Here is a 26470-nt window from a genome sequence, read left to right on the forward strand (position 1 = left end):
CTGTGACCCACATGCAGGGACAGGTCTTGATGACACATCAGCAACAAGCAGACTCTGCTAAAAACCTCAGCTCTGCCATGAACTGGCTTCTGAACAGGATGCAAGTTACTCAGCTGTGTTTCCTTTTGTGGAAAATGGTGGAGTGGGAGTGTCATTTCATACTTCCTTCAAAATAAGGTTTAAATGAGAAAATACAGGTGGGGCACCTTGATCAGTATCTGACTGTGGACGCTTAGCCAACACTGTCTTGTGATGAGTGCAAGTTATAGCACGTGGCTAGAGCGGACTTAGTGGTGATCATGTGTGTGCTGGGATATCAGGACACAGCGCTTCACCTCGTGGTGACCAGGTGAGCAGATTTGCTGCTTGAACATTCCTTAGACGGGGGTACAGCTCTTCTCTGTGTGCTCTACGTGAGTGAAATGGGAAGAGGGAGTTGTGTGGTGGATTCTCCTTTTTTAAAAAATTTTTATTGGTGTCTAGTTGATTTACAATGTTGTGTTAGTTTCAGGTGTACAGCAAAGTGAATCGGTTTTATATATCTGTATATCTCCACTCTTTTTTAGATTCTTTTCCCATATATGCCATTACAGAGTATTGAGTAGAGTTCCCTGTGCCATTCAGTAGGTTCTTATTAGTTATCCATTTTATATATAGTAGAGTGTATATGTCCATCCCAATCTCCCAGTTTATCCCTCTCCCCTTTCCCTCTGGTAGCCATAAGTTTGTTTTCTACATCTGTAACTCTATCTCTCTTTTGTAGATAAGTTCATTGGTACCCTTTTTTTAGATTCCACATATGAGTGATATCATATGATGGATTCTCCTTATTTGAATATCTCCTGTGAGATATTATTGGGAAAACCAAGAAGTCTTTTATCCATGCAGAATTTCCTTTCCAAGATTTTTCGTTTTGAATACTGTGGCCCAATGTCTTTTTAGAACTGTTGAATACGGTTCCAATGTCTTATCAAGATGCAGGTCCTTTAACCAGGGTGGCTGAGGTGTTGGGGATTTAGGACAGCAATTAAGGAGGCTGTTCTGCAGGGGTGATTACTCAGCTGGATACACAGCTCTTATCTTAGCCTCATTGTGGAATATCCATCCAAGGGCTTGGTCAGTGTTGCTGCCTAGAAGCTAGGTACCTGGGCATTTGCAAGACAGTTACACTCCATACCCGTAGAATGTACTTCCTAGTCCCAGGAAGTCACCTGTGCTGCTTTCATTTGACAGAGAGGCTCAGTCTTCTCTCTGTTTCTTTTAGAGACTGACTTTGCCAGTCCATGTTCTCCTCCTGCCTACAGAAGACAATGAGTTTCGTCCTTAAAACGCCAAAATAAGATCTCAAGCTGATATGATGCTCATTTTGTATATTGTTATAATAATATTAGTATTTTCATATAAAGAAAAATTCTCCACCTTGCCTCCCCCAGTTCATCACAGAATTAAAGAATCCTAGTTTGAGCTGGAAAGAATCTCAGATTCCTCAGAATTCACCTAGATGCAAGGGATTCTGCTCCCATCTGCTATGGCTACTTTGCTCCAGCTGGGTCCGATCAGCAGGTTAGGAGGAAGGACAAGCATTTACTAAGCATATCAACTGAGGAGTCTAATACAGTTGAAATAAACTTATAAGTTGAAGGTATATTTAAGGAGTTTTTCCCCCTGAATTGAAATAGACTCTAAGTGTGAAATCTTAGGGACACTAAAGTATTCCAAAGAGAAAATTGAATCTTGTTTATATTGTTGAAAGATGACTTTGCCTCATTTTATTCAAGCAGTTGAGTAAATTAGGAAAATTCTGTCCTGACCTCAGTTTGAAGTATAATGATTTAGAGCTTCTGCTTAGTTGATAGTTGCCACCAAATTTTGGGGCTGAGGATGATATCTTTTATTTTACTCCATGACTTAATGTTTGACTGTTTGAGATCTTATGGGGATGGGGGGTGGGGAGGGTGGGAGAGAGTGCACACTCTAGATGTAAAAAATCTATATTATAAAAGCATATTAAACATAGAGTTACCATATGACCTAGTGAGGACACTCCTAGATGTATACTCAAGAGAAATAAAAACATAGATCTCCTTAAACTTACACACAAATGCTCAAAGCAGCATTATTCATAACTGCCCCAAATGGAAACAATCCAAAAAGTCCATCAGCTGAGGAATGGATATACAAAATGTGATCTATCCATACAACGGAGTAGTATTTGGCAATAAAAAGGAATGAGATACGGACACATTATAACACAAATGGACCTTGACAACATGCCTTGTGAAAGAAGCCAGTTACAAAAGACCACATATTGTATAATTCCATTTATGTGAAGTATCCAAAATGGGATCCATTAAGACAGAAAGTAGATTAGTGGTTGCTTAGGGCTGGGGTGGGAGCGGTGGTGGTCGGGGAGAAATGGGTAGCGAGTACAAATGGGTATGGGGTTTCTTGTTGGGGTGATGAAAATGTTCTAAAACTGGTTGTGGTGATGATTGCACAGCTCTGAGTATATTAAAAATCATTGAATTGTATACTTTAAAAAGATGAGTAGTATGGTATTGAATTATACCTCAAAGCTGTTATATATATGTATACATACATACATATATATACATGTATATACATGCATATATGTATATACATACATATATATACAAATACAAATATACAAATGCAAATATATATGTGTATATGTGTGAAGGGAATATACTAAACCATTAATGGTGGATTTATGGATTTTTTTCCTCAGTCCCTTTCAAGTTTTCTGAATTACTTTTGTGACTCAAAAAAGTGTCACGAATAATTTGAATTAAAAAAAAACACTACGTATTTCAAAAAAGATGTCTTAGTTTTTTTCTGAAAGAATTCAGAGTAGAAATGTAAAAATTATATTGTAAAAGAGCATGTTTTGAGTTGCTTGAGGTCTTCTCTCGCCTTGGCATCCTGTCCCTGACTGCTGATCCTGGGGGCTTGGATCACTGGGGGCCCGGTTGAGCTTGTTAAATTATATGGAATGTTGGGACTCATGGACTAACAGGGCTCATGTTGATATTCCTATTGATAAGTGCCTCATTGTTTCTCCCAGTCCATATTTATACTGGGAATGCCAACAGCTGTCAGTTGGCATTAGTAAAGGTGGGATTAGTACTCCCACCTTTAGAAGAAAAAAAAAAAGGGAGTAATTGAGATACTGAAACAGAAGATCAGAGTCTTATAATAGCCTGTGAATTGAGAGCGGTAGATGGTTTTTCAAATTTTTTCCCTTTGCCATTTTAATTCTCTAGCAGTTATGAATCAGACATGCACACTAGGGTAAAATATTAAGGTGACTCGTGAAGTGAAGTCCTTAGTGAAACTCCAATGCGTAACTAGAGAGGAAAGGGTGACTTTTGGGCTTGCAGAGCTGAAGGGGTGGGAGGAAGCCAGGGGAAAAACCTTCATCTGTCTCATCCAGCTGACAGTTCAGAAGCTGTGATGAAATAGCACCGGTATTGGAATATTTGAATTAGTAATTTAATAAAGTAAACAACTTTCCCTTTCTTGTCCCTAATGATCTGTTGCATCTCATTGGTTATTTTGGGCCATCAGATCTACATGGAGGAGAGAAACATTTATTCAGCATCTGTAATATGCTAGGCACCCTGCTTGGCCCTGGAGATACAGGTGTTGGGCTTAAATTGATTTGGACCCAGCCTTCCCAGAGCTAATAGTCTATTGGGAGAAGAGGATTCATTCAAAGACTGTGAACTACCCTATGAGTCCCTTTGGGCATTTGTAGGGCAGACAGAGCAAGCTGAGAGCATGACCCGTGTTTTCTTTTGTGCTTTTGATGCTGCCCTGCATGTCTAACCCAGTTGGGGACTTGATCGTGGAGAGCTGAACCTGAGGGTCGGGGTGAAGCAGCAGTAGTTGTCTGGCTGGCTCTGATCGAGATCCTTTTTGCCTCCTTCCTGGGGGAGGAGTCAGATGACACAGCAAATTGTAGCTGAAGAATACTGAGCACCCTGTATTTTCCATGTAAGCTTTGTCTTTGCTTAAGTCCAGCCTCCATGGTCCCATTTCTCAAAAGGAGACGGTATGACTTGTGCCCAGAGTTGAGCTCTATTAGGCTAATCTGTTTCCTAACAAGACACTGGTATTGATCTTATGCTGTTTGCTAGTGCAGTGTCCCTGGTGAACATGAATATTAGAGATTATTTCTTGATCCATTATAGTATGGCAATAAAAAACATGTTTATGATGTTTGGCAAATCTGATTTAGGAGGTGGAGGTCCTTCCTTCTGGGTAGGCCTTGAAAGGGAGATTAATAGGTCTTTAAAACAGAATAGCTTGGGGTTACTGATATCATTATCTGCTGAAGGTTGCTATAGCAATGAGTGGTTTGATTGCACTGTGCAGTTGGTGGTGCAGTGGGTGAGTGTAAAAGGATCCTCGTCATTTAGCAGAAACTCTCCTGGAGCAATTTAATTAAACTCTGGTGGAAGGAGTGCCAAATTCTTTAAAAGCTCTAAGATATAGTTCTGTATCATCCTAGATTAATTAAAGATACATGATTATCCTGTCACAAATTTTTTTTTAATTTATTTTAAAAATTTTTTTGGCTGCATTGGGTCTTCGTTGCTGTGCGCAGGCTTTCTCCAGTTGCGGTGAGCGGGGGCTACTCTACGTTGCGGTGCACAGGCTTCTCACTGTGATAGCTTCTCTTGTTGCGGAGCACGGGCTCTAGGCACACGGGCTTCAGTAGTTGTGGCTCGTGGACTCTAGAGCTCAGGCTCAATAGTTGTGGCGCACGGGCTTAGTTGCTCCGTAGCATGTGGGATCTTCCCGGACCAGGGCTCGAACCTGTGTCCCCTACATTGGCAGGCGGATTCTTAACCACTGCGCTGCCAGGGAAGTCCCACAAATATTTTTAATGATTTTGAGATAGTTTTATAACCTTGAAAGTTGTTTTAAAAATGATTATACGTTTTATAAAGACGTCTATTTTAACATAGTTTGTAGTATTTGTTTGAATGTTGAACAAAATTGCATTAGACTGTAAGGAAAATGTAGGCTGGCAGTGTATGAAGACTAGCCTTTTGAGAGGGGTAGGGAGCTGGAATCTGAACATACCACTGGAGGGGACTCTGAACATATTACTGGGTGAACACATCCTTTGTTGTTACAGGTGGATCACCTGACTTCTTCATCAGCAGTCTTGAATAAAATGTGTATTATTCTTCTGCATCAGTGTTGTAGGTACAGAATTCTTTAGAAATGCAGAATTGTTATCATTTAAAAGCATATGGTCTGCAATGTCTCTAAAGGAATATCCAGTGACGGGCAGTAAAAATGTGTGTGACTCTCTTGCTGTCTCTGCAGATGTGTCTGTTGAAACTTCAGTTCTAGTTACCCTCCTTCACCCAATTTTTAGGATTTGGGTATATGTATTTTAAAACAGAAGACCTGCTGTGCTCCCATATGGTAAACACTATAGTAGGTGCTTCACATCAGTTTTCTGCATCTGTGCAGTAGAACGAAAACTTTCTCTTAATATAGTGTTTTGGACTTCGGTGCTTAAACAGCAGGCTTTTGAAGGGTGAAGGTGTCTCATTTTGACATTCCCATCGCGGGCCCTCTTGCTCTGCAGATGGTACTCTGCTGCCACCTGGAGGCCTTTTGTGGGGTGTGCATGTAAAGGTAGGTGGGGTTGCTGAGGAGCACAGGCTGCCCAGGCTGGGTGTCAGCTACAGCCTTGTCCTTACTCCCTGTAGAGGTCAGCTGACATGACCACATGAAATTGAGGCTATTACCCTTTCATTTTTCATCATAGAAGCTAATATGCATTATGAATTCAAGAGCAATATACTGTTGTGGAGGGCAGATATCTTACTAACTTGCTTGATATAAAGCAAATTCAAAGTTATTGTTATGCAGATTAAAAAAAATACATCATGACTTTGTGTCTGTTGACTTCTCTGCTCCATCCTTACCTTGTTAAGATTCATCATGGAAAGCCACCTAAATGAAAACCTTATACTTTTTCTAAGCAGAAACATGGATGGAAACTGGCATTGTTGCCAGGCAGTAAGAAGGGCTTGAATAAATCCACTTGGAGGTTTGAGGCCTCATGTGACTGAAATTAACAGGAGTGGCAAAGTGTAGGAGGGAATGCCTAACTTAACGGACCTGGTGGGGAAACTAAGGGGCTCCCCAGAACTGGCATCCAGCTGGGCCTGGGGGGCAGGGAAGCTGAGGGGTCGAGAAGAGGGCCTGGGCCCACAGTGTTGTATATTAATACAAATTCAGGGTGAAGATTTCCATCCAGCTGCCCTTGTTAGGAGCGCCCAACACTTCTGTTTTCCTTAGGCCCAAACCTACTTTGGGTGGTTATTTCAATAACGGGCTCTTGTTTACGGGCAACTGAGTATTTGGGAAGAAAACCAATCAATCAAGACACAGAGAAAAGCACACCTTAAGTGGACCTTCTGTTCATCCCAGAACATCATGACCACTGATGCTTCCAGGAAAGCCTCTATTCAGAGCGAAGGCCGCCGGTGTGCATGGGGCTGGTTAGTGCAGAGCCTGGCACTGTCTGAGGTCCCAGCCCAAGGGGTGTGCTGATGTTCTTGACATTAAACAATGGGCAAGAGAAAACCAAACCTCATCTAGAATGAATTAGGCTCTTTTGAAACATGAAATCGGTGGCACTTGAGGAAGGAGACGTGAGATTTCCTCAGGTGGGTACGAGTCACGTCTTTAGAATCTGTGCTGTTTTGAAGAGGCTTCGGTCAGTGCACAGCCTTCCTTCTGAATCAGGGGCATTTGTTTATTTAACAATCATTGTCTTCCTCAGGATTTCCTGTGAGAGCTCCTGGACTTGTTTACATCTTGGTCCACACAAATAATACCAGAGCGTGGGCTGTCAGGTTATCAGATACTCTGCTCTTCGGAGAGTTGATTTTTAAGAAGCCTAATCTAAAACCTAGCTCCACACAGACGGCTCTGAGCAACTCATTTGCATTTGTCATCTAGTTTCTTTTTTTATTTCCCTTTTTATTCTTCTTCCTTTTTTTTTTAATGGAAATTCCTATCAGCAGATCCTGATAAGAATTATTCCTTTTGCAGAGATTAAGAATTCGGTGTCCAGCAGATCATCGCCTGGAGAGGAGAATGTAAAGGTAATGATTCCCTGCCCATTTTCATCTTTGTGCTTCTCTCCAGAGTCGAAGTAGAAGTGAAGACCTAGCAGTAATAAACATAGGATAAAAAACCCAAAGCAAAAAAACCCCTCAGGGATATGTCCCAGGGCACATTCAGAATAACTTGAAATTGCTTCCTTTATCGAATTTTAGATCTCTGCTCTTAATGAGCAAACCTAGCTGTCTTTCTGGGTCGTAGTTGTATATGCAAGATGACTGTATACCTTTTCCAAAAATTCGTACTTGAAGATGATATCTACAGATGTTTGCCAACAATGCCATTGCAGGAATGAACTTGGGAGATGTTCTCTGAATATAAAATAACCTATCGATAGCTTTTAGGCATGCATCAGCTTGGGACAGATTCTTCCCTTATTTCTAGCTCTTAATATTACGTACAAGACTAGTTTTCTGTTTATGTGTGGTGACACATGTAACGTGTCTTTACTGATGTTTTCTTAGGTTGTTTTTTCATTTGCAAAAATAAACATTACTGTTATCAAGTAAGTAACTTGTAAAAAAGCCACCTGACTTTATCTTTTCCAGCATGTGAAAAGCCCAGTGGTTCAACTGAATGAACATGAAGACCAGGACAGTCTATATTTGGGTATGTTCCAAAATATTGCTCCCCCCAGCATGCATATGGGGGTATCACAGACCCAGGTATGCAGGCGACAAGAAGAAAATCTACTTAGAAATAAAATCTTCCTTCCTGGGGGCCTTGTCTATTTCTTGAAACCCACCCAGGTAAATTTTTTTTGCAGCATCAGTTATAATACTATGACTTCAGGCATTCAATCTCCATTTACACTCTAAAAAACAAAACAAAACAAAGAAAGCAATCCAAGCTTTTCTAGACAGTTTTACTCTGAGTCAGATGTTGGCTCGGGGCTTGTCATATGTTACCTTGTTATTCCTATGAGGTTGGCACTACCAGCTTCCGTTTCAGGTGATGGCGACTGAGCCCACTGGTAGAGGGTAAATGGGGCAGTTGAGACTCATAACTTCATCCTGCCTGGCCTCAGAATCCCCAAGTTTACCGCTATCCTATTTTTTTTTTTTTTTTTTTTGGTGGTACGTGGGCCTCACTGTTGTGGCCTCTCCCGTTGCGGAGCACAGGCTCCGGACGCGCAGGCTCAGTGGCCATGGCTCACGGGCCCAGCCGCTCCGCGGCATGTGGGATCTTCCCGGACCAGGGCACGAACCCGTGTCCCCTGCATCGGTAGGCGGACTCTCAACCACTGCGCCACCAGGGAAGCCCTACCGCTATCCTATTTTGATACCCGGTAGGGGGGGGGCCCTTGGAGCTGAGCCTGTGTGATCTTATCCCCTGGCCTCAGGAAAAGACCAGATGCTTATCTTGGGTCATGGATCTGATGTGGGTGTCCCTTCAAAGGAACCAGGAGCTCCCTTGGCAAGGGGCAAGTATTTTTCCCCTTGGCCCTGGGAATTCTTGTCTGCTCACAAGCATTGTAATTCACCACTCCCCAAGGGGCACCTCCCCAAATCTCCTCCTCGGGCATTTTCTAATTCTTCAGGGCTAATCAGGGCTCCAGACTTAACCTTTGAGTTAGAGCCTGATGAAGCTCTTGGGGGTTTGAGGACATACACAGGCTGGGCTATCAGCAGATGCCTTGTCCGGGCACTTGGATGGTCTGGGGCTGATAAGGGGGAAGCAGGTAATCCAGAGATTGCCCAGTTGGTTTCTTCCGGCTCAGTGAAGCTGCAGCAGCTCACACACCTGGAAGGTGCCTGGGCAGAGCAGTCTTGGGAGTGGCAGGGGTGTGGTGGTGGCTATGGCAGTGACCAAGTGCTTGGGCTGATGTGAAATCAAGGAAAAGCAAGACAGCTCCCTGGGTGAACTTAGTAGCGAAGGTGGGTGGCCTGCGGAGCCTGGCGGTGCAGGGGGCTCCCTGGGGAGTGCAGGCATGCAACAGAGCAGTTACAAGAATAAAGCAGGGTGAGGAGGAAGCACCCTCAGCATCGGCTGGCTGTGCTGCTTGTAGTTTGGCCACAAGCCAGAGGTGCTTTCTGGCTCTCCTTGTGTGAGGTGCTACTGAAATTGGAATAGAAACTAGATCATACCGGGCTTTGTGCGCACCTTGAATATTTCTGCTATAGAAGGTAAGAGTAATGATTTACTTCCAGAAGAGGGGAAGAGGAAGGAGAAATGAAAGCAAACGTGCCCACGTGGGTGAGTGTCGCGGGCTGTTGAAGCCCAGAGCTCGACTGCCGCTCACGCATGCAGGATGTCTCATCTCCAGATTGCATCATGCTCCCAGGAATGTTCGCTTTGAAGAATGTTTACCGAGACAGGTTGCTGGTGGGGGAGGAGTGCTGGCTGTTAAAAGTATTAGATAGCAGGATTATTTTCATGTTAGACTTCAAAAATTCACTCCGTTCTCAAACCGGTATCCTTGCTGGGTAGGAAGGCACATATTACGGACATTGCAGTAGCCTGACCTGATCGGGGTGTTTTGTCAGTAATGTCGTGTCTGAGGAGGGACGTGATAAAGAATTTGAGAGAGACGAGCGTGTATGACATTAATCCGGTGATTTATGAGAAGGTCTATGAATGGTTATCCCTTGTGCGAACATTGGCTTTGTTGTTCATTTAAACTTGGTGGATTAGAAAAGGTCACCTGATTTTATGCAAAGAACATAATAGAATTAGGTGGTAAGCTGGTGTCTGGAACCGGAAATGGCTTTTCCCCGTGGCCGCGTCTAAACCGTTCTACTTTATATGTGCTTATATTCTGCTTGGTCTCTAAGGAAGTGCTGATAAACATGGCATTGAGGTATATGTCTTTGCTGATTTGTGTTATTCAAAATGGTGTGACGTGAGTTTAGTGCGATCTCATAAACGACATCAGCGCCGTTCCAGTGGAACTTTCTGTGATGACGGGCATGTTCTGTATCCGCGCTATTCAGATATAGCCAGGTAGCCACATATGTCTATATAGCATGGGACGTATGACCAGTGTGACTGAGGAACTGCCTTTGAACTTTATTTTTGACACTGGACAGGGAAGCACCAGCGTAAGCTCCCTTTGTATTGCTGTCGTTGGCCCATGAGCATCAGGAACCAGCTCACCATTAGTTTATATGCTGAAAATGACTACTGATTGGAAGAATAAAGTCTCCAGTGGGTAACAGCTGGTAACCTCATCCAAGCTGGCGCCCCCGAACCACCACAGTAGTGCGTAGTGATAGTAAGATTACATTTATGGTGAGTCCAGAAGTGAGGGCCCCGCTCTCTGTGGATAACTGTGAGGGCTTGGCCTTTTGCTCAAAGGGGAGGGTATGAGTTGAGCGCTGGGGTCCGATTCTGTCGCTGCCACAGTGAAGAGTGAGACTCCTCAGCGTGCAGTGCCTTCACATTCTGGTCAGGTAGGGTGCGGGGAGAGGGCAAAGCATCTGGAGAAAAGGGTAGAAGAGAAGGTAAATGAAATGGGTCAATATGGAAATTAAAAGGAAGGAAGGGTCCATTTGGCTCAAGGATATGGGGCTAAATATGATTAAGGAATAGAAGCGCAACAGTGGGCAGCTGTGACTGTTGTACCAGGGAGAAGTGATGCGGACATCTCGCGGGAAACGTGGACAACCTCTGGGAAATACAGTGGAGAGGGTGAGCTTTGGCTGCCCCGTTGGAATACCAGCTGCAAACAAAAGATGCATAAGCCATCACTGGATTGGCAAAGCCGGAAACGTCTTGCACACTCTTCTTTTGAAAGGTTGAATCTGAAAAAATAAAGCCGTGTGCCTGATTAGAAATTCAGATTTCCAGTTAAAAGTTAAGTGTGTGCCTGAGGACTGTGAAACAAGAGTGCCAGTGTCTCAGGTGGGTTACAGAAGCCCCTGGAGGGTGACACTCCTGCTCCCTCAGCAAGTGATATTCAAGTGTGAGTGAGGTTGTACGGGACAGCCCAGATTTAGTGACACTCACATTGAAACTGACTTTCCTGCAGTCATTTATCAGCCGCTGCCTGCACTGGACTGAAGATGACTTGAACTTTACTGGCTCAAGCTGTGTATTGTATGACCATTTGGATGGAAAAATGAAGGATTGGTAAAACCGACGTGTTACGACAAGAGCTCGGAGCACGTTTAACTTTCCCCGTGGGAGAAGGTGGGAGGGAGGTAGAGACCCTAGGGGCAGTGGTGGTGGAATCGGCTGGCATCCTCCTCCTGCCTGTGAAGTCTCGGTACCGTGAAGTGCTGGGCCGGAAGTGGTGCCGTATCTGCTCTTTGGCTGGCGGAGAGAGAGCTTGATGCAAGTGCCGGAGGTTCTAAGCGTCTTATTGTTACGCTTAGAAAAAATAAATTAGTTTTGTCTTTTGTAATTACAGAAGTAATAAATGCTCACAGTAGAAAAATTAGAAATTTTAGAATAGAAAAACAGCCCTATCATTCTGCCACCCCCAAAGCAGCGACTATTAAATTTTGGTGTGTTTACGTGATCATAGTTGTGATCATGTAAACAATAGAATTCTATGTCCTGCTTTATTCATGTAACATTATATGCCACAAGTAAGCTTCATTTTAGAAGGTAGCTTAAAATGATGCTGTACATTTTTCTATGATTACTTTTGTATGAAGAAGGGAAAATGTCATAGATTCTTGCCACAAGTGTTTATCGACCAGGAAAACAAAACAAAACCCTCCTTTTTATAATATGTATTGTTGATTTTACAGAGTGGCCCAATTGTCAGTACATGCTGAGGCGCGAATCCCAGTTATTGGTTAATGCCCTGGGTCACTTCCTTGCTGTTACTCTTCATTACTTATATGTAATATGCGAAAACCTCTTAGTGGATGTTGAGGCTGGGAAGGTGGGCACTAGGGAGACAGATGAACCAAAGCTGGATGTGAAAGGAAACCTGACTTGATACCAGAAAAACTCATCCAGACGAGTCGGGAAGAGAAGGAAGCAGAAACAGAAACAAACAGTAGGAAGTGAGGTGTTTCAGGGTGCTCAACCCAGCTGACACAGACAAGACAGAGAAACAGAGACCCCGCATAGGAAGCTTAGGAAAACATCACCAAAGGGAAACTGGAAGATAATGATTGGGAGATCCAAAGAACAGTCCCTCAGAACAGAATGCTAGGGGCAGCAGGAACTCCTTATCCAAGATCTGCTTTTGTGGGTGTGTCTGGGAGAGTCCAGGCCCATGGCTTTAGGTGGTGAGCTGGGTGGAGACGGTGCAGTCAACAGTGCTAGTCTGGCAAACCACCAATAAGTAGGACTAATTAGGTTAGTCTTTTCTTCTTATACTAACTTAAAGTTTGGAAATGGAATTGATGCTACTAAGCTATAAAACCTTATAAAAGAGCAATTTTAAGTTGCTTGGAAACATCTTGAAACTTTATTTGCAGAAGCAAGGTCCAAAATGTGGAATCTTAAGATCTAGGACCCATGTCACTGGAAGCTGGTCCTCCTTCAGCTGTGATTATTTCGTAACTCATGTGTATCTATATTGAGATCTCAGAACTGTTGCATGAAACATGAAAGAAAAGAAAAAAGGGAGAGGGAGTAACCTTAGCAGAGCTCTTAGCCTTCTGAAAAGTAAGTTTTCAAGCCTAATTTCTGGCAGGTCTCTCTTTATGCCCCGGGCTACAAAAGTTTTGGGTAGATTTTCTTCTTTTCTCTTCTGTTTTTGGGGTCATCTTTCCACCACAAACCAAAGCTTACCAGTGTTTCGGTTTTGAAATAAAGGGGCTGGGGCTGGAGAAATATCCCAAGAAGATCACTCGGAATGCACAGTTATTTGTAAAAGTTCTGATTCAGATTTTATTCCTTTCCTTCACTTCAATGAAAATTTCTTATTGCAGTTGTTGAGGTTTTAAAAATTGGTTTTGGTAGAAGAAATTGCCAACTTACTGGAATTCTGCTGAGTGGTATAAGCTGAATGTGGTTCTCTTATCACGAGCGTTCCGCCTTTTCTATTTGTGGTTTCATTCTCTGGATAAAATTCTCCTTGTGGAATGTGAATAAAGCATTTTTCTTTAAATTAGACAATTGTAATATTTATTGACAGACTTTTATCCCGTAAGTTAAAAAAGAACTTAGGGGTTTTCAGGTTAATATAATACTACAGACAAGGAAATGTGAAGGAACTGAAGTCTTATTGTAGGTGAAATGTCTTCATGTTATTGTCTTTTCTTATAATTTTTTACGTTTTTTTTTTTTTTTAAACAAGTCCCAAGGCTAGGAAGCTGTCTGGTCTAATGATAGGTCTAATGTTCTGCCTAGTTTTTGATCACAAATACGTGTTTAAAAACAAAATAAAAGTGAGTTAAGATTAGGAGTCGCTAATTAATCTAAGTACTCTGTTATCTGAACTCTGCCTGCCCGTTGGAATTACCTTGGAGCTTTAACAAACAATCCTGAAGCCCTGGTCCCACCCCCACAGAAGTCTGACCTAATTGGCCTGAAGTGCAGCCTGTGTTGCAGGAGTTGTAGAAGCTTCCCAGGTGATTCTCAGGTACAGCCAAGGTTGAGAACCATGACATGGCTCCTTAAGGGAGCGCTGCTCTGCTGAAATCACTCTGACCTACTGGGTTTTCAGTGTTTTGGGAATTGGAGCATTGTGGTTCTACTTTTATCTCAGTTGGTTACAAAAGCAATTCATGGAAGCCCATCTGTATTAGGTTTGCAGACTTTTAATGATGATCCCCGTCAACATCATGGTAGATCCGTGGGAAAGGTAAAAAACAAAAAAAATTCATTGAAAGTTTCCTAAAGACTTGAACCTAAATGAGATGATTAAACCTTTAAAGGTTATTTTTAAACATTAAGAAGGAATCAAGTGATTGTAGTTTGCGGTCACATTCATTTATTGGACTGAAGAGGTGCACAGTTCGGGATGAAGGGAGTGGACGGTTGTTTACACCAATGTCATAGGGCGTTACAAGGAGGCCTGATGTTTGACAGTAGTACCAACCTAGCTGTCGTGTATTCTAAATCACCTTTTTCTTTCATGTCACAAACCAACTTAATTTCTGAAATGTAATCTAGGAGGGGGAAAAAAATGACAGTTCTTTCTCTGAACTCTAAATGTTTCATTCTCCAAAACAGGATCCTCAACTCCAAACAAACCAGCTTAGTGAATAATTCCAGAGCTTCTGTCCCTAAAGGTTCTGTTTTGATTAAATCAAATCATTATAAATTTCAAACAAGTATAAAATCTTAAGGAAACTACAACTACCTTATAAAACATGAAACAAATGAAAAATATGAAATACATCCTGGAAATAGTATTTGTAAATGCTTTTTGTGGAAAGTTAAATTTCCACTTAAGGATTTTGTCCCCTTTTCTTTTGTTGAAACACTTGGGAATACCTGTGTGTGCAGACGGTTAATGAAAGAATTGCCCGCACAGGGGAATCCTTAGGTTTCGGGCTTGATTGCAGTGTCAGTGTGTTTAGGCTTGCTGAGTACCCAGTGGTTAATCCCTTGGAAGGGACTTTAGGGCAATTAAGATTCTGGTTAGCTTTCATTACCAGGCAGTACGAGCTCTATCAATTTATTGGGACAATTTGCTGTAACTTTTAGAGTGCCTAATTTGGAAGACATTTTTATGAAACATGGCCTCTTACTTCAGTCATGGGCAAGAAATCCAACAGAACTTATTCTTCTTATTCAATATGAGATTCTTCGGAAGAACACGTGTAAAGCATAGGAAAGAAGTGATGCAATCATATGCTGAATACAAGAGCCCGGGGTAAATAGTCTTTTGTTTCTTCATAACATTTAAAATAACAAACAAAAAACAGAATCAAGAGTGAAGTTAAAGGTGTCCAGAATATTGAAGCAAACTTTGAGGAAGCGAGCTGGGCTTCATCCAGATTCTTGAAATTTATCTACCATTAGGTTTCTGCTGATCTAACTGAAGTAGACTTACCTACCCCCCAAGTGTCCAATGGGGGCTCCTCATTAGGGTTAACTCTTAGGAACATATTAACCCCAAAGTGACACTATTTGTTTCTGAGAAATTACAATTATTTTTAGCATATAATCTTTCAATGTCTAATTAGTTCCCTCAGAGCTACATGGGAACTTCACTTCAGAACTTAAGCAAAGGGAAATAGAGTTTTATGCATGACTTGAATTCTGTGTATCTGAATAAGCAATGCACACTTTCTTTGAGCATGAATTCCACAAATATTTAATGAACATAGAGTCTGTACATTTTGTCCCCATCCTTTAACACATTTTCACACTTTATTTTGTAGAACAGTTTTAGATTTACAGAAAAGTTGCAAAGATGGTACAGAGAGTTCCCATACACCCAGCCCCCTAGACTCCCCTAGTTTCCCTTATTATTAACATCATATATTATTATGGTATATTTGTTAAAATTAATGAACCAGTTTTGATACATTATTATTGACTAAAGTCCATCCTTTATTTAGATTTCCTTGGTTTTTATCTAGTTTCCTTCTTCTGTCCCAGGATACCATATTACATTCAGCTGTGTTTCCTTAGGCTCCCCTTGGCTGTGAGAGTTTCTCAGACTTATTTTTGATGATCTTGACATTTTTGAGGAATACTGGTCATGTATTCTGTAGAATGTCCCTTCATTGGTAATTTTGGGGTGTTTTCTCTATCATTAAACTGAGGTTATGGGTTTGGGGAGGAAGACCACAGAGGTTAAGCGCCATTTCCATCACATTATATCAATAGCATATAATATCGGCATGACTTGTCAGTGTTGATGATGACCTTGATTACCTGGTAGAGCTAGCGTTTGTCAGGTTTCTCCACTGTAAAGTTACTCTTCCCCACTCCTCTTCCCATATCGTGTTCTTTGAAAGGAAGTCATGATGTGCAGCCCACACTTTAGGAATGAGGAGTAATCTGTATGCTTCCCTGTGGGCAAAGTGTCTAAAACTATTTGGAATTCTTCTCCATGGGAGACTTTTATCCCTCTCACTTATTTATTCAGTCGTTTATGTCAGTATAAATTCATGGATATTTATTTTATACTTTGGGTAGTCATCTAGTACTACTTTATTCAGAGTGTTCTAGCTTTGGTGATGAGGGACTCTTTCAGTTGGCTTCTGTGTCCTTTCTACATATTCCTGTCATTGTGGGGTTTTATCTTAGGGTGGTGAATATTCTTTACGATACTGTACTGGTAGATACATGACACTGCATTTGTCAAAGCCCATAGAACTTTATGGCACAGAGAGGAAACTTCAGTGTGTGCAAATAAAAAATGAAGAGGTTGGAGGATCCTGTGATGGAATGCAAAATGTAGCAAAACAACCTAATTGTACTAAAAACTTTGGAAACAACCTCACTGTAGAGGATGGGAGCAGGGTGCAGACCTCAGTAACTTTGGAAATGAGTAGAGTCTGTAAGAATAAAAGCAAAAGAAACTGTACATAAGCATGTCTTCTAGGTGAGAAAGTTGTTTCCCATAGGGGTACAGGTTAACATTTCTGATACCACTATTAATATATACTGGAAATAAGTAAGTCAATGGATGATGGAGAGTAGGTGTCAGGTTTTTCACTATTGGAGTGGGAGTTTACAGAGAAGCAAGGGGAGGAGGCCAGAATGATCCATGTGCTAATGAATGAGCGATGTGGACATCACTATGTACTCATGATTAGTTAAAATAGATACACATGGTTGCGTATGGAAATATTTGTAGGTACGTGTATATACCTAGGTTAGGACACACATATTTCATCGCTGTGTCAGTTGAGAGGGCCTAGAAGCAGCAATACTCCAGTAGCATATACAAGATGAGCCCACCCTTTAAAAAAACCCCAAACAAACAGGATTATCCATCACATTTTGTGTGAATTTCAGCTTCAGAACTGTAGGCTTGATAACACTTATATTAAAACGATTTAAATTCTTTGCTCTTTTAACTTATTTACATGTGAATGACCGTAAAAGTCTATAGAACAATAGGTTGAACTTTGATGTTAAAATTGATTTAAAAAAAAGTTTGTGAATAAGTCCATATCATGTAAGAAACTTTTTCCGAAGGTTTGGAAAAATTAAAATTGGAACATTATCAGAAAAAACTTCAAATGTAATCATAGATGTTGCTTCCCTAGGTGCCTCAGCTCTTCCTACTATGAAGAATTTTTTTTCTCCTCAGGCTGTAACAAGATACTTTCCTCCCCCTCCATCCTTTCTCTGTCCAGACTTATGGCCCATAACCTTGCTTCTTCCACCTCCAGGGACCCTTACATTTACTATCCACAGCTGCCTCTTCAGGACAAATTCAAAATTCTTCATAATGTATCATTCAGAAAAACTTAGTGAATTTGTCCTAATTCTTTCCTTTCAGGTTATGCCCAGGAACTTCAGTGTTTAAGACAAAAAGAGGTCCACCAAGGATCTTTATTTCCTTGAGAGAATCAGCTAAGTAGAACCTGTATCTGTAGCAATACTAAATGCTGGTGGAGGCTTTGACAACATAATTCTTTAATATGTTACTTTGGTCAGAAAATCTATTATTTTCCTATTCTGAAGTGTTTTTGAGAATTTTTTTCTCTTTTTGTATTACATGTGGGTATATGATAATACAGGTAATTTCATTTGTTGGACTTCTAGGTTGTGTCTGGGTTTTTTCCCCCTTAGATAATAGGATGACATAATGGGGCATATCAGAACTTTCGGAGGGGCATGCAGAGTTTTTGTTCAAATAAATCAAGGTAATTAAGGTAGATAAGAATTAAAAATGTTCTTATTTTTAAAGTAAGGTGGTATTATGAATGGTGGCACCCTGGGTTTCTAATTTATGACCACCATTGTACCATGCTCCTACTTCATGTCTATTTTATGTGAATTCAACTTTATAGGCTCTATTAAAAAAATACAACAGGGAGGGGAGATAGGGAGAAAAAGAATAATTTGAACCTCAGGTGGTTCTACACTCAGTGAGTGTAACAGCCCTGAGTGAGCATGAGGCTGGACGTGAATGTGCGCTTCCCTCCCTGGGGCTCACAGTGAGTGTATCTTACGCGTGGATGTGAGCTGTGCTTTTAAGACCTTTGTTTTCTGTAAAACATGGCCTCTCAGTGAAAGCCAACCATTTTTTTTTTTTTTTTGCGGTACACAGGCCACTCACTGTTGTGGCCTCTCCCATTGCGGAGCACAGACTCCGGACGCACAGGCTCAGCGGCCATGGCTCACGGGCCCAGCCGCTCCACAGCATGTGGGATCTTCCCAGACCGGGGCACAAACCCACGTCCCCTGCATTGGCAGGCGGACTCTCAGCCACTGCGCCACCAGGGAAGCCCAAGCCAACCATTTCTTCTGGTGCCCGACCGAGGTAACGATGTTCTCCAGCAAAGAACTGTTTCTGTTGAACTTAGAGTGATGACATGGTGCCTTCTAAGAGGTTTTTGAGGAAGACTTTGATCATCTCTGACTTTCACCTAATGCTGGAACTTGAACTACATGAAATTGTCACTGTTTAGGCTGAAATTATCCAGGATAGGCTTGTCCTTGCATCATGGGTCCTGCTGCCTTTTGTCTGTATTTTTTTTGATTATTATTATTATTTTCCCCAAGAATCATGTTTAACAGTGTTAAAAACTGCAGTCTCTGGTGGTCAAACAATGGAGCAGAAAAGCAAAACAAATCCTCCTCTTTCTGTCTCAGTATGATTTCCTTGGAACTTCTTTTCATTTTGCCGTGTCTCTGTTTTGAAAATCAAGCTATTACTCTTGAGATAAAGATAAGAATCTTTCAGTGTCTATAATATAGGAGAGAAATATAATGAAAGGGAAACTTTATTTACAGTTAACATTTAAACTAAAACTTAGTGAAAACGTATGTTCTTTACTGTTATAATCTCATTTGATCCCTACAACTCTTTGAAGTATAGATATCCCATTTTATAGGAAACAACTGAGGATCAGAAGGTATGAGTGACTTGGTGAGGACCACTAAGTAAATAAGTGACAGAGTCCAGATATATAGATCTTCCTTGACTTATGATGGGGTCGTGCCCCAATAAAACCATCATAAGTTGAAAATATCATAAGTGAAAAATGTATTTAATAAATCTAACCTGCGGAGCGTCCTGGCTTAGCCTAGCATATTTTAAATGCTCAGAACACATCCGTTAGCCTACAATTGGGCATCATCATCTAACACAAAGCATATTTTATAATAAAGTGTTGAATATCTCGTAATTTATTGAATACAGTCATGAAACTGAAAAACAGAATGATTGTATGGGTACAGACTGGCTGTAAGCATAGAGGGTGTTTACCCTCCTGATCGTGTGGCTGACTGGGATCTGTACTCGCTGACACTGCTCGGCCTCATGACAGAGTGTCATAGGGCATATCGCCAGTCTGGGAAAAGATCAAAATTCAGAATTCCAAGTCCGGTTTCTACTGAATGCGTGTTGCTTCTGCACCATCGGTAAAGTCGAAAAATCCTAAGTTGAACCATCATAAGCCGGCGACCATCTATATATGGCTCCAAAATCCTGTACTTTTTCTTTTCAGCTTGAGTCTCCTTAAAAATATGAATGTAAAACACAGTTTTTGTCCTCAAGGAATTTTGGATCCCATTGGAGGATAAGAAAACTGTACAAATACTGTAATTTAACTTGAAATATAAATACTCTTCTAGGGAGGTTCAGTTTTATCATTGTTGAGAGGTAGGTGACAGCATGTGTCCTGGATAATTGAGACTTTATGGAGGTTATTTTCTAAGTAAAGGATTTTCTAATTAGAGCGGGCACAGTAAGGCTGATGAAATCATTTACATTCTTATGTTGTCATGGTTGTATGATATCTGGTGAGAAAGTAGCCTTGGGGATATATCATTGAATTCTGCCAACTGCAATTGCAATCAGCCCGTCAGAGAAAGCAAAGAAATTAAGCCGTTGAATATGAATGAGATGTAAATAACATCTTGAATTAATTTAAATGCAATCACATTGACCCAATGCTGGGACAAACTCAATTACTGTAGAAAACAAGGAGGATAAATGACCCATATTCAGGAGAAATTCTTTGGTAAGAAAACGAGTTGGCCTAAAAAAAGACTGTCAACGCAATATTTGATACTCCACTTTTTATGTTAACTGTGCACACTGCTGGTCAGTAAACTCAATTTATTCTTTAAACCATGTCAATAAATAATAAAGCAAGTGAGATTGGAAAGTCTCTTGTTGGGTTTCTCATGTGTACTGGTTGGGTAATTCTAGTAGTTTTATTGCCAGAATAATTTCTATATCAACCATCAGTTGATATGGAATTGGTCAACAAGGACTGTGCTTTGGGGATAATTAGGTTGAGATGCACCTATCTGGCATCTCAACTCAAGAACTGCATTTTACAAAGTTCTTTCATATCTCTGCATTGTCCTGAAGGTCTTCTGACCTGTCTCTGACGCTTAAGAGAGGAGCAGCCCACTCCAGTAGTTTGTTGACCTGGGATTTATCCCAGGTTTAGTGGCTCTAAAACTTTAGTGGCTCTAAAACTTTACTTTGCATGATAATGAGAAAGATAACAGTATTTCCTGACCCAGTACCTTCATTTCCAAATGGTGCTTGTCTACAGTTGTGGAGGTTCCCTTTCTAGGGTCTCTGGACATCTCTCAGGCAGGCAAGAGTTCTGTGCACACCCCAAGTATTGTAGGGAGCCTTAGAGAACAAAGGGTTTTCTCCACCCAACAGTACTGCTGTTTGCAAACGTAGACACTGTTATGATGAATAAAATGCAAATATATATTTAAACACTTTACCAGAGTTCGCATAGCATTTTTTTTTGGTCAAGATACACACTTCAATTAGCAGATATTTACTAAAAATATTACAGCTGTCATATAAAGATTCTTTGTCTACGGGTTGGGACTTAACTGTGTAAATCATTCATTCGTTTAGCGGCTGCCTACAGTGTTCTAGGTCCTAAAACTGAGAATGAATGGAAACCCATTCACAAGATTTTATCTATTTTCTTATAGAAAGTTGTGTATGGACTAAAACTCTCTTATCTGATAGTAGAGTTGAGAGTAATTTTTCCTTACTGTTGCTCCAGCTGAGTAAGAAAAATATGTACTTATTCTTCAAATAAAAGGTCACAAAGCAGAGAATTTATTTTTTGTTTTAATTCAGTTGTGATGCTTGTCATTACATAGCTTATAGCTGATCTACTTGTATGCTATATTTACATAGCAACCCATATGAACACAGAGGTGACGTATGTAATTCTGATTTCCTTCGCATCTAGCTGTACCCCTCACCCAACCCCAGCCCAGTCAGACAGGATTAGCTATCAGGGAGCAGGTTATGCATCTGTTTTCTCACACAGCATGGCACGAGAGTGCCAACAATTTTTGAAATAATTGAAGTAAAGAGATGAATGTTAATTAAGACACATATTGTCATGTTCCAGGTCTGCAGAGTTGAAAGGATCCTCACACTGTTTCCACTCTCCTTTAGTTTATTTGGCCGTCAGATGCCCTCAAAACAAAAGACAATACTTCTGTGAAAAGAAATGCTTAAAAGAGACTCCCGTATGAGACTTGGGATCTACTTTTTTTCTGCTGCAGACCCTGGCTGCCATGCTGGCCCATGTATCTGTGCGCCCGCCGGTGGGGGTTTAGAGAAGTAAGTTTGAGCAGTGTCAACGATTTATGGGGAGGCAGTAATGGGCTTCTACTGAATGCTAATTACTGACGAGTTGTTCAGGGAGACTGTGTAAGAACTGTCGGTTTGTGGTAAATTAGTCGCTAGCTCCATTGAGATGGACTGCGAGTTTAGATCAGAGCCCCAAAGGCGCCCAGCTCCTTGTGACGGATGGCCAAACTTGGTGACAATTGGAGAAAAAACGCCCCAATTGTGCTAAACGGTAAAGTGGATGGCTTTACATGAATTTAATAAGTACAATTCTGGTTAAAAGTTAAAGCTTCCAAGCCCTTTTGGATTAAAAGGATGGGGAGACTGGATTGTTAAATGAATTATCAGAGTTGTTTTGGCTCTTAGATCTGAAAAGCTGCCAATGGTATGAAAGAATAGATTGCTCTGGAAAAATCCCTGCCCTGAGTATGACGGCCTTTATTTGTCTGTGTACTGGAGCTTTCTGGCTGTCCACACGCATAAACCTCAACCTTTATCTCATGCTGCACAGGGTGGCTTTTCTGAGAAATGATCCTCTAGCTCCCGACCAAAACAGGCGTCTGCATTGGGAGGGTTTTCTTGAGTCTCAGGCGGCTCTCTTTCAATTCGCGGTTACCTTTTTTCTTCATTTCCATTTCCAGCAAACGAGAAGAGAGTTAATGATTCATTTGCTCCCAGTGACCTTTTGAATAACTGGACTGCGGTGTACCAGTACCACTCTGAGCTGCTGTGCTTGCCTTCTTTTACTTTCCCAGTTTGACTTGCATATTTATAGCCTCCTTCTTGGTCTACATGCCTGAACGCCTGAAGGAAGCAAAACATTTATTGCCTCTCCCTCCCGGTGTTCGCAGCTTTCACCCAGCCCCATTCCTTCCTTTTACATCACACGGGAGACTCGCCTCCTGGCTGGGGATGTCCGAGTTCTTCCTGAGTCTCTGCTGTTGAATCTGTTGATTTCATCAAGACAAAAAGATGGATTCTGACTCGGACTCACCTTTTAACTACTCGTGGCCTTCCTTCCCCAAAATGAAGATTCGACGGAGGGCGTCCAAACAAGGTAGATCGCGCGATCTTTTACTACCCCCAGAGCCAAGCCAGGCATCTTCCTATTCTTACCTTTCTTTTCCTCGTTGCTTTGCAAGACTCTTTCTGATAAGTGCATGTTTATACATGTCTTTATAAAACTCTTATAATATAAATATTTTATAGATAGACTTCTAAGGTAAACCTACTCATCCTTCTTGTGTTCCTTTCACTTTAAATCTTCCTTTGTGCTGTATTGTGCATGCGCTATTCCTTTAAAAAAAAAGGGGGGGAGTTTAGTACAAGGTAAATGTTTCGGATTCATTTGCTCAGTTACCTTGGTGTTACCTTGACAATAAAGTGTCTTGTTGATTTAAATGTGTCTGGTCTTTATGGGGTGTGCAGAGAACTATGCGTGCGCTTAGTACCGGGTATCCGCTGCATTTGTGTTTTAGTTTTCAAGTGTGTGCTAATTAAAAAAGTTTTTTTATACCTAACAAAATTCTTTCTTTAATACTCTACTTTCTTGATTTTGTAGATGCTCTAAGGAAGGGATTTTAAGAAAGTAATTTCAATAAGAAAGCCTCTGTTTCTCCAGGGGATGCAATCACATATTAAAAAGTTTATTAACGGTAATTACCAAGTATGCAAAATGCTTTACTGCCAGAGGCAGAAGGGCTATTTATTTGCAGCGTGATAATAATGGAGTGGCTTCACGCTGCTTATTCCCCCTCACCTGCAACCCACTCTTGTGGTGCAGGTCTTGGAAACCAAGGGACAAGTTGGTGTTAGGGAACAGCGGAGGTTGCCTGAGTACCCGGTGCACCGTCCCCAGCAGATGGTGATTGTTGCCTTCTGAGGTTTGTCAAAACTAGAAAGGTAGTGAGTAGCCCTTTCTTGTGTTGTAGAGGGACTTTATGTGGTTATGTTTTTAGTTCAAACAGAAACATTTTTGTGAGCTTATAAGCAGAAGAGGTGTTTCTGAAAGTGGGCCGCCTCTGTAGCTTTGTCCTGGGGGAGCAGAATTCTCTCTTGAGAACAGAATGACCAACCGTATCACCCTGTGCTTTACCTGGAGAAAAATGGAAGCTGTCGGTCGTCACCGTACCTGTTTCATTTCAAGGCTTCTTTTTCCTTCTAAAATAAAATGGAGGGGTGTGTGTGTGTGTGTGCGCGCGCACGCGTGAGTGTGTGTTTGCTCTCGGCCTGGGATCAAGGCTGATCCCAGGAATACAGTGGGTTGACTCTCTAGGGATAGTAGAAAGCCTCGCTCTGAGCAAATCTCCCACGCTGTTCATTGCCATTCTTGAAATTCTATCACTGGGGACTTAACACATTTGTACAACATTCTATTTTCCTTATATTCTATTTTAAAATGTAATTGCTTCTTCTTTGGGGGTAAAGGGCCATGATATAAATGCAGCTTACCATTAATTGTTTCTGGGGGAGGGGAGGATCTATAGGGCGCACAAATGTGTGCATGTGAAAGCAAGCTCAGACTCAAATGGAAAATGGAGTAAAATGTTAACAATACGTAAATCTGGGTAAAGAGGATGTATTGGTGTCCGTTGTGCTATTCTTATTCTTTCAACTTTTCTGCAAGTTTGAAATTGTTTCCAAATAATTTTTTAAAAACTTTTAAATGACTTCTGAGAGGGGAGATACACGAAGTCCTTAATTCCTTAGAGTGAATATTATTAGTTCTTGTACATGGAGAAATTCTTGAGGGCAGGTAGCAGTTCTGTAAGACTGCTAAATCTTTGTGCTAATTCTCATCCAGTTAAATTTGAGGAATAATCTGCTTTATATAGTTTTGTGTTTATATTGCCTGGCTAGCAGATTGGATGCCTGTGTTGTAGGGAGGCCTCGTTAGGTAGCCTAACAGCCTGGAGAGATGTGGGATTAATGATTAGGAGGCCAGTGGAGAACCTTGAGAGTCCAGTGGAGCTGTAGGGAATGCGTTAATCACATTCTCCTTTGAAATCCAAAGCTGGAACGCAGCCAGTTTGAACTACAGCAGAAAGTCATAACATAGCCATGTATAAATTAAACTCAATTCAAGTGAAAGCAGGTACCTGGGATTTGAAAATGATTAACTATTTGCCACTAATAAACAAAGGACAAGTGAAACTAAGATTGGTAGCAGAGAGCTGGGGATGGTCAGACTGTGTCCCATGCTTCCTTTGTCTGTTAAGTGATGACGGCCTAGGTGTGAAGGGTGGGTTTGGTCACACTGTAATGTCAGCTGGACGGAATCCCAGAACCATAGACGTTGCAGCCAAAAGGGCCTTAGAAATGACCGGGCCCAACCACCTCATTTTATAGGTGAGTATGATGGGGCCCAAAGAAGTGAAGTGATGAGGAATCATTTGAGTGTTCAGCGAGCATGTCCAGAGTGCCAGGTGCTTCCTAGAGGGTGGGACGAAATAGTGAACCAGACGGATACTGTCCCTGCTTACAGGGACCTTAAGCATTTGGAATGGATCCTACCTCTCCCAGGATACAGAATGTTCCACCTTCATATAGTAGAAGAAACACCAAGGAACCTGATTTTTTTCAGTTCCGTGGTTAGGTTGTGAAAAGCTGTGGTCTCTTGTCCCTTATTCTGTCAGTCTTTAAAACTAAGGTGGCTTGAGTTTCTTCCTTAGTCTTTCCTTCCTTCTAATCATCACCGACATCATTCTCAGGATGTGGGTTCTGGTCTCCTGGGAAATCGTGAAGGGGTGTTGAGGGCTTGGGACTTCTGGCTTATTAGCAAACCTTTCATTTTTGCTCAGAAATATTTTCTACCCTCTCTTCTTTTTTGTGTCCTGATCCTCCTTGTTAGTATTCTCTTTCTTTTAATATCCCCTCCTGCCTTATTATCACTGTTCTTTGATAGACACACATACACATTACTGGTTTGTTTCGAGAGGTGAAAACTTAGAGGGTTTGGTAATAAGAGGAAAATTGGATTAGCAGAAACCCATCAATACTTATATATTAACTAAAAACCACATCTACTACTTTCTTGAAACCCATCAATACTTATATGTTAACTAAAAACCACATCTACTACTTTCTTATCCTTATTCCCTCAGAAGGAAAGAGAAAAAGATCTAACTTAAAAGCAACACCTTTGGAAATGACTGGTGTTTAGAGGGGAATGTGATGTAAGCAGAGGGTGAAAGCAGTTAAAACCAAACTACCCAAAATGTATTCCTGGGATCTCAAAGTTGCCCTTTGTCATATTGTGGGCAGCCCAGGACAGGCTGTACTGGAAACTGAGTGGTTAATGATTGGTGTGGGCCAGAATCCACGACTGTCCACTTCAAGGACTCCAGGAATGCCTGGATTTTTGTTTTGTTGGTTTCAGTAGGAGAGTCAATGAAGAAATTTAATATTTACTAATGAAAAATTTTAAAATATAGGGATTGGACTTCACCTAAGTTCCCCATAATTGTTGTCTTTAAAATGCATTTTTAGTATGAATCATCAGGTCCCAGAAAGTGTTGAGCTCTTCTTCTCTTTGTGCCTTTCATCCACTTATGCCATGTGTCTCATTCTCTCCTACTCCAGCTCATATCCATCATATGCCTCTGTAATGACACAAATGTGAAAGACTGCTTTTTTTTTTGCTGATGCAAGAGGCGATGCCTATTTGAAAACTGAACAACC

General features: G+C 41.3%; 1 protein-coding gene across 6 annotated transcripts in view; it reads left to right on the forward strand.

The window, feature by feature from the left end:
- ARHGEF28 (Rho guanine nucleotide exchange factor 28) overlaps positions 1-26470 on the forward strand; it is a 278789-nt gene that overhangs the window by 123225 nt on the left and 129094 nt on the right. For 4 of the 6 annotated variants that reach the window (XM_019929841.2, XM_019929844.2, XM_073802206.1 and 1 more), the window contains 2 exons: positions 7108-7160; positions 7728-7788. In XM_019929841.2, coding sequence (XP_019785400.2) covers positions 7108-7160; positions 7728-7788 — 114 coding nt within the window. Of the gene's footprint in view, positions 1-7107; positions 7161-7727; positions 7789-22718; positions 22848-26470 lie in introns of those variants that run through there. The other 2 variants (XM_073802208.1, XM_019929849.3) reach the window with 2 other exon arrangements.

Source organism: Tursiops truncatus, chromosome 3 (genome assembly GCF_011762595.2).
Source record: "Tursiops truncatus isolate mTurTru1 chromosome 3, mTurTru1.mat.Y, whole genome shotgun sequence".
NCBI classification, from domain to species: domain Eukaryota; kingdom Metazoa; phylum Chordata; class Mammalia; order Artiodactyla; family Delphinidae; genus Tursiops; species Tursiops truncatus.